The sequence below is a fragment of the Gavialis gangeticus genome, unplaced genomic scaffold (assembly GCF_001723915.1).
Source record: "Gavialis gangeticus isolate Ggan-Ray unplaced genomic scaffold, GavGan_comp1, whole genome shotgun sequence".
NCBI classification, from domain to species: Eukaryota; Metazoa; Chordata; order Crocodylia; family Gavialidae; genus Gavialis; species Gavialis gangeticus.
Genome location: NW_017729011.1, coordinates 1,929,529 through 1,938,354, shown reverse-complemented (window position 1 = coordinate 1,938,354; position 8,826 = coordinate 1,929,529). Strand labels below are relative to the sequence as shown.

Sequence of the window (8,826 nt, the reverse complement as noted above, 5' to 3'; positions counted from 1 at the left end):
CCCCCCGCCAGCAGGAACAGTGAGTCGGGCCTTTTTTTCTAAATGCCGGAGCTGGGGCGGGCGGGGCAGCCATGGGGGGATGGGGGAACAGGCAGGGGGTGGGGGCTGTCAGGGGTCCCCCCATGGTCCCCTACCCCCTCCTCCACCGCCCCTAGTACTTACCAACTCCGAGTCCGGCTGCAGCTCCCTGCTGCAGCCACTCAGGACTGCCCAAATCATCAAAGCTCTCCAAATCTTTTCTGAAGATTCAGAGAGCTTTGAATAGATTCAGGCCTTTTAACTGGTCCCCTGATTTGATTCGGAGATTCAGCCACCAAATTGGGCCAAATCTCCTCTAAACTGAATCACCACCCGAAGCTTCACACAGCCCTAACAGATAGCTATGAGGTCCAAAGGCATATTATCCAGAAATAGCACATTTCCTAGCCTGAATAAGACTAGCCAGACAAACGGGGAACAGGACCCACTGCAATATTCAAGGAGCACTGGGACTTTCAAAGGGAGTCAGGAGCCCAGGCCCCATTCTCCCTGGAGAGGGGCAGTAAGAAACACAGCTTTGAACAATATGAGTGTAGCTGGCAGCTAATGTATAAAGGAGGGGAACAGGAGCGGGGCGGTTGACTGCTCTGAACTATGGGCCTCGCTCTTCCAGCTCTGATTGTGGGCTCTCGCCTTCCCTTGCAGTTGCGTAACCCCTCTGAGAAGTTCATCTATGCCACAGTGAAGCAGAGCTCCGTGGACATTTATTTCCGACGGCAGGTGGAGCTGAGCACCATGTACCGACACATGGAGAAACACAACTATGAGAGTGCTGCTGAAGCCATCCAGGCTGTGAGGGACAAGTGAGTGAGGGCTGAGCCCTATTTGACCACTGCTGGCCCAGGGTGGGGGCTGCTGCAGGGAATATACTGCCCCTCTGACTTCTGGACAGAGGCCTAAGGGATATCCTGCTCCTCTGTCAGGGTTGGGGCACAACCTGTGAGGACAGACAGGGCTGAAGTAGTTCTTCGTTGTGTGCTCCAGGCCACACAGGGGCATCCTGAGTGATGTAGCTATGGATGGCTGTGGCCATGGCTGTAGCCATGATACCAGGGGAAGCCTCCAAGGTGCTGTTGTTTGTTCAGGTGGGATGTTGGTCAGTTTGAGTGAGATGTTGGAAAAAGACTTCCGCAGGTGGCTAAATCTGCTGGACATGATGGGAATCAGAAGGGATGCAGGATGTGCCTTTAAGCCTGTGCAGTGAAAAATGTTACAGCATAAGCACGCCACTTTGCTTTCAATAGCATTGGGCTACTGCTACAGGGAAAAGGCCCCCAGATTGTGCATTGCTGGAGGTGCATGCACTTTGGGAGATGACGGAAACACAGAAGCAGATCATGCCAGGGGAAAGGACAGAAATTTGGCAAGATTTCTAATCATCTGCAGCTCTTGCTTTTGCTGGTGAGGCAGCAAAGGGGGGAGAGGAAAGGGCCTCTCTGTCCTACTCAGCCACAGGTGCTGTAATCTGTCTTTTGCATAAGGACAATGGGGTGGTGTCACAGGCATGGGCTGAGAAATGCCAAATGCAATGTCAACCCAGTTTACCTCCACGGCACAGTGTGTTACTTGTATTACTGCATTGAAACTGCACCAACCTGTCAAACCAGGGGCTGCAGAGCTGATCAGAATGGGCACAGCTTCCTTTTTTGGAACAATAGTTGCCTTGTTTCATGGTTATACTAGATCCAGTGCCAGCATCTGTAGCTCTTGCTGCTGCTGTCTTGTAAGACAAAGCCTGCTGCCCACACTGATCTGGCCTCCCTTTCCTGTATACTCCATTAGCAAGCTCCATGCCTTCATCTGGGATTCAGCAGTACTGGAGTTTGAAGCCTCCCAGAAGTGTGACCTGGTGACGACAGGGGAGCTCTTCTTCCGCTCTGGCTTTGGGATTGGAATGCGGAAGGACAGTCCGTGGAAGCAGAACGTCTCTCTGGCCATCCTCAAGTCTGTATACAGCTCTTACTGAGATAGCTGAGCTCTGCAAACACTGCATGGTCTTGAATGTCATTGGCTGTCTGTGTGCAAGGTGCCAGCCTGCTCTCATGTACCCCTGTAGCCCCCTGACTAATTTAGTTAGTCTGTAAGGTGCAAATCTACCTTGCCTTCTGTTTGACTTCAGGCTAATGTGGCTACCTACATCTCTCTACATAGCTCTTCTAGACCATTTCTGCTATATACCTCTGCTATATGATTTCCAGTCAGCTGGCCTGCAGATGCAGCCCAGAGATCTGGAGACTTTAGCTCTGATATGGGGCTTCTGTATCCTTATCCCAGCTTCTAAGGCACTCCTGACTCTTGGGTAACTTGGAAGTACAAGCTCCTGTCTAGCTGAGACTGGTCTCCAAGTACTCTACTACAAGAAGATGTTTTTCATTAAATTTGGGGAAAACAGGTTTAGAGTTTGCTAAAAGATCAGAATATTTTAAAAGCACATAATACTCTATACAATCCAGATTGGATGAAGGGCAGGTAGAGGTGTTGGGAGAAGGATTGCTTCTTTACATCTCAACTCTTAGAATGAAAAAGCCTGATGAGTGCTCTAGCTCTGTGCTCATTGTCAGAGCAACCTGGTTCAATCTATAACTAGAAAAGTTTGCTTCCTACTTGCCAGCACTGTGAAGTAGTCCGGGAATCTGAGAACCTAGGTGGGCTCTGTCTTCCACATGCACCAGACTTGGTACCCATGACTTAAGTGAAGCCTGTGCAAATGTGCAACTGTATTGCACCTCTGGGAGGCCAGAAGCATGATAGACAGAGCCCAGTCAGCAGTCGTACCTGGGGAAGTGTCTGGCTGCATTTGTTAGCAGAATAGAATATAGGCATGGCCCACCTACATTGCACCCATCATGATGCATGCGGCCCAATATCTTGCCTCCAACAGTGGCCAGTGCAAAATACTTCAGAGGAAAGTGCAAGGAGCTCTGCAGTAGGCAGAATGTATCCCAGAAGCTTTCATCCTCACCCGCAAAGGATGGGGACAACTGTTGTCCTCGAGCAGGAGAGTTCACAGCCCAGCAGTGCTCTTAATTATTCTCTTAATGTTTATTCTTAGATTCCTGAATATACTTGCTATCCAGAGAAATGTGCCATTCCCTTCTGACTCCTGATAAGACCTTGGCATCAGTGCCATCCTGTGGCTGGCATTTCCACAGGCTCTTTCTACACTGTGTGAATAAGCATACCCTTGAATTTCTTTTGAAAATATGCATGCCTTGTTCACAAGAAAATGCTGCCAGAGAGCAGAACTGGTGAAGAAATGGAGTAGGAATAAATGGTCCATTTGATTCAGTTGCAGGTTAACAGGCAGGAGCCAGTGAATCCAATACCAGGCCTGGAGTTATTTAGTGTATGTGTCATTGTTCTGGAAACGGGGGTGAGCAGTGAGGTAGCAAAACATTCATATGACATGGAATGATGTAAATGAGTCAAGAGCTCAGAAGCTTGTGAGAACTGCAAGGATCTGACCCAGCTATGGAAGAGGCCACACGATGGGATTCACTGCAAGCAGGTTCAGAGTAGTCCCTCCTCTGTCCTTAAGGAGAACTTTCCATATAGACTTTGCAGGATTGGAAATGAACTGGATCAGGTTAGGATAAGGACTTGGGTATCACCTCGGTCAGTTCAATGAAGATTTCGCTCAGTGTGCAGTAGGAGTCAAGAAATCTAGCAAGATGGTAGGATGTACAAGGACTGTGTTGCATAAAAATGCCACAATATATCCCATATATAAATTAGTGGTTCAGCCACACTTGGAAAACTGTGTGGTTCTGATCACCCTATCTCTACAGGCACTGAATCTCCTCCAGTTGTAGAGACAGGATAGTGGATGTGGGAAAACACCCAGAGGAGGACAGGTTGAAGGTCTGGGACAGTTTACCTTAGAGGGAAGATGAATAGGAAGGGTGTTGATACAAATATACAAAATCCTGAATGGCCTGGAGAAGGCAGGTGGGGAATGCCTGTCCTTCAGCTGACATGCATAAAAACAAGGGAAAGTGCAAGAAAACTGAGAGGTGAAAAAAGATTAAATGAGACATTTCCCCCTGCCCCCCCCCCACACACACACATATTGTCCAATAACCCCCTGAAACCTATAGCCATGCTATCCAGATGGGGATGGAGCTCTTCTGTGGATAGGAAGACCATTCAGGGCCTTAAGACAGTTTTGGGAGGGACCAAACCCTTCTGTTCCTGGCCACCAGCCAGCAGTCACTGGTGGGGCCCTGGAGGGAACTGCCCTGGGGGTAGGCTACCTTGAAAGGTTCCTTGCACCTTCCTCTGAAGCATTGGGTGCTGGACACAATCAGACATCAGATACTGTGCTAATTAGATGTCTGTCCAGTGCTGCCTGACCCCCTGAATAGATGCAGCAGGTTAAGGGCAAGTGTCTGTAGAGAACCATGGGGATGGAAAATGACTGCCCCATCTTTCAAGGCAGGCTGTTGACAGCTGGGCCTAGGTCTCCTCTGCCTTAGCCCAGCACACAGGCCTTCAGCAATCAGTCCCTGCCTTTTCCCCAGCCTCTCTCCTTATTTCCATCTCCTTCAGCAAGTGCAATTGTCACTCCACTCTACCCCTGCTTGAAGCAGGTCCCATCTGGAGGAAGGGATGTGGGGGCAGAGGGGATCTCTCCATTTCACCTGTCTGCTCTATCATTATGGGAATGGCTGCCTAGCTGGAGGAGCAAGGGGGAAGCCAGGGCTCAACTATGACTCTGCCTGCTTGCTTGTCTGCATCCAGTCCAAGTGCTATGGCTTCCAATTGTGCTTGTGATCCAAGTGCCCCAGCCTGCCCTTCTCCTGGTGTCCCATGCCCCAATCATGCTGAGTTTAATATTCACTAGGAACCAGACAGTGCTAGGGTGAGTCTAGAAGTAGAGAATTAAAGGGGGCAGAGGGGTTAATTTTTTAGGTCTCCAAGCTCCAGCAGCTTGATTACCTCCCCTCCCCCCAAAATGCTTCTGTCCACAAATCTGGTCCTCTCCTTACTCAAGAAACACAACCTTTCCATTATAAACTAAGACACCTGGCTTTGGAGTGTGACAGCCAATGGTTGGGGAACCCATGAGGCTAGCCCTACAGTTGTCTTTCAAAACAGAGCTTCGCTTTAGGGTCCTAATTTGCTTTAATTGTGAGTTAGGAATTTCAGGTGCCTTAACTGTCCCATGTACACATCCCTCAGGAACAGGCCTTGTATTTCAGAATCTCATTAAGCAATGGCACAAATTCTCCTGCAAGCACTGACTTCAGAAATGGAAGAGGGAAGCAAAGAATTGCCCCACAGACAGGTTGTGTACTCATGTCCTGTGTGCACACTCGGAGCACAGCAATAAAATACACCCTCATGCTATATAAAGCACACAGGTTCTACCCACAGCTGTACCATGCCTGCTGCGTAACCTTTCCAGCTCAACATGTGGCCATGGCCAAAGGCAAACCCAGACAGCTCTTTCCAGCCTCCAGCTATATCTGAATAGCAGTTTATGGAGCAGATGTGGGCAGCTCCACGTAAGAAGGGCTCTGGATGGTCATACTCCTCCCCTGTCCCCATGGCCAATGCTACTGCAAATTCCTCTTGAATCTCAGCTGTCTGAGCACCAGCTCCAGCGAATGCTCAGTACTATCTCCTTGTACTTTCAGATCCCATGAGAACGGCTTCATGGAGGATTTGGACAAGACTTGGGTGAGGTATCAGGAATGTGATTCCCGTAGCAATGCCCCAGCAACACTCACCTTTGAAAATATGGCAGGTTTGTTCTGCAAACCTCTTTTTCTCCTGTCGGCTCTATAGCCTGCTTTTTTTCAACATACCCTTCCAAGTTAACCTACAGGAACTCAGCTTTGCTTCCTCTGGGCCTGCACTTATTTGCCATATAGGGGCCTACTGCATTGAGCCCTGTCTTGCTCCCACTGGGATATCAGAAACAGCCCCAAAAGCCCCTTCACCTCTTCCTTTTGGGCCCCTATTACCATTCTTGGGATTTAAATGTCACCCACTGTGAGCACATCTCCCCTCCTGCTCTGGCTGTAACTGTGGATGCCAGATTGAGCTCACAGTCAGTCTCCAAGGCAGAGGAGAACTCAATCTCAAGTAGAAGCCCAAGGAAATGGGGGAGGAGAAAAACAGCAGAGCAGAATAAATCAAGACTATAACAAGGAGGGCAGCAGGTATCAGGACTAGCTCCAGGGCCAAGACTCCTGGCTCCCAAACCTGATTTTGCCTCAGACTCTCTGCATGACCTCAGGCGAGTCCCCTCCTCTCGGGGCCTCCCCCTGTCAAATGGGGAGGGTGGTTTTCACTAAGGTTGGGAAAAAAATGGGTGGCATTATTCCCATGCTGAGTTTGGCCTTTGTACATAGCCCTTGTTCAGATCATGATTTCCTGAGGTGGGTTCACCCTGCACAAGGAAACATCCTGCTAGTGATTCCTTGCTGGTGGCTCCTCCACCATCAGGTGATGCCTGGGGCTGGAGCTGGGCTGGTGGGACACAGTGCTGGTCAATAGTCCTGGGGTAGCCATGAGGGCAGCTCTGAGGGGCACCATTTCCCTCCATCTGCTCCAGCGCCCCATCTTCTCCCACACAAGGCTCAGCACTCCCATGTACCCACTCTGTCCCAAATATTACTTATTTCTCCTAGCTGAAAATTTTCATGGACAAAGTGGTCAGCTCAAGCCGGGACCATCATGTTCAGCCCTACTGCTTTTAAGTCCCCAGAAGCAGTTCTGACTGGGTGCACAGGCCACTTAGCATGCATCCATCTCCTGGGTGGCTTGATGTGAACTCATAGAATTGAGTTCCCAGTGCAAATACTCATGGCCATAGGCATCACTGAGATTGAGCTGGTAGAAATACCATTAAAAATGAGCTGTCTGTGGATAGTCTGCAGTATTCCCCTAAAATCCAGTTTTCAGAGCCATTGCTAGGGTGAATGCAGGCAGTGAATGCAAAAGGGACATGGACAAAGACAAAGCAAACTGAGTTAAAATCATGAAAGCTCTGCACAAAAATGTCCTGCAGTATTTGCCCAGCTCTGCTGTCCCTATGCTTCTGGGAACCTCCGGGTGGGGATTCTTTGACTGTGAGATGCTGTTGGGGGTTGGTATTATGCAAGGGAAATGAAGAGTAGTGATGCAGTTTCCATTGCCCTCTATAACTTTCCTGCTTATTTCAGGTGTATTTATGCTGGTGGCTGGAGGTATTGTTGCCGGGATATTTTTAATATTCATAGAAATAGCTTACAAAAGGCATAAGGATGCGCGAAGGAAGCAGATGCAGCTGGCGTTTGCAGCCGTTAATGTGTGGCGGAAGAACCTGCAGGTAGGACAAACCGTTTTTAGAGCAAATCTCCAACAGGTGCGTGTTCCATTCCTTCACCAAGTCAGTGAATACAGAGCTATGGAATAGCATGGGGGGCCCCTTCGTCCCTCGCCCCAGGTCCCCAGTAACTATGGCCAGGTGTTACTGTGCTGCTAGTGGCCAAGTCATAGATTCCCTGCCTTCTCAGTGGCAATTTCCCTTGGCACTAACACACTGTCCGATGCAATCTCTCCCAGGAGGTGAGTTGTGCACAAATCTAGCCAGGACACCTGGCAAAAATGGTTTCATTCTCAACTGTGCTCCCAAGGGTGATCTGGCACATTGTTCTGCTGGAGACTATGTGCAGGAGCCAGGTCTCATTCCATTTGAGCAAACAATGCCAGCACAGCTCCTTTAAAAATGCTCTTGCACTGATGTACCATTATCTGACTGCACTTGACAGCAGATGATCACAGCATTAATCTGCTGTTGATGAACACCCCTTTCTACTGCTGCTCTCCCGCTCTTTATGTGGTGAAATGCTCACGTGACCATTAATGAAACAAAGCCAAAGCTAACCCCCAGCATAAGTGCAGTTGCAATCGTCATTAACTGGGACCAGTTCCAAAAAGAGGTGGTGTGTGCTCTTGTCAATTGGATTCCACAGACTTGGAGACGATGGACATCTCTTGATGCCCGAGATTCATGCTGGGTGCTATTAATGACAGTTCCTGTTAGCACAGAGACTCCCCTGGGTTCATGCCAAAGGGCTTGTTATGACAGCTTTTGTCTACAAAGCCATGGTTTCTCCTTGCCCTGAAAGCAAGGGAAGTCCAGAAGGAATCTCTTGTGCCTGACAATGACACCTGATTGTGATGACATACACGAGCCAGGTCCAGCCTACCTGGCCGAGCTCTCTCTTTCCCAGTTGCTGTGGGATCAACGCCGTTATGTCCTGTAACCCCAGTTTAGGGCCTGTGGAGCTTGTCTCTGAATGGTCTGGGCTGCTTCTTTTTGTTTTGGGAAGCAACTCAGCCTTCAGAGAGTAAAAGATCCTTTATCTGACTAAAGGGCACCACCCTTCAAAGAAAGAGTGAATGAAAGAAAGAAACAATGATTGGGGTGTCACTTTCAACAAGTGAAATGAAATGGCCATGTGATAGCAGCATTGACTATGGCATGGGAAAGGGCTGCTCGGGTGTAACTAACCTCCCTGAAAGCAGCAGAGGGAAAGAATGAAGACAGGCTGCTATATACTTTATTAGACTAACTGAGAGCTCTTTGGAGTCAGTTCACTAATACAGTATTGAAAAGCCATTTCTTTTTTTCTTTGCTTCCAAAAAGCAGCAGCACTGAAGTGGTTAAGTCTGCTGGGACAGAGCACTATAGTCACACTGCCATTTTTCACTTGCCAACCTTCTAGAAAATACTGCACTGGGTCATTGGGCAGAATCTGTGGGACTGTGAGCTAAGCATGTCGCCCTGTGGGT

General features: G+C 49.0%; 1 protein-coding gene across 1 annotated transcript in view; it reads left to right on the top strand.

The window, feature by feature from the left end:
- The window catches only part of GRIN1 (glutamate ionotropic receptor NMDA type subunit 1), an 81,868-nt gene that overhangs the window by 61,269 nt on the left and 11,773 nt on the right, over window positions 1–8,826 (top strand). The window contains exons 16-19 of the mRNA XM_019510275.1: window positions 685–842; window positions 1,822–1,983; window positions 5,679–5,788; window positions 7,212–7,357. Coding sequence (XP_019365820.1) covers window positions 685–842; window positions 1,822–1,983; window positions 5,679–5,788; window positions 7,212–7,357 — 576 coding nt within the window. The remainder of the gene's footprint in view (window positions 1–684; window positions 843–1,821; window positions 1,984–5,678; window positions 5,789–7,211; window positions 7,358–8,826) is intronic.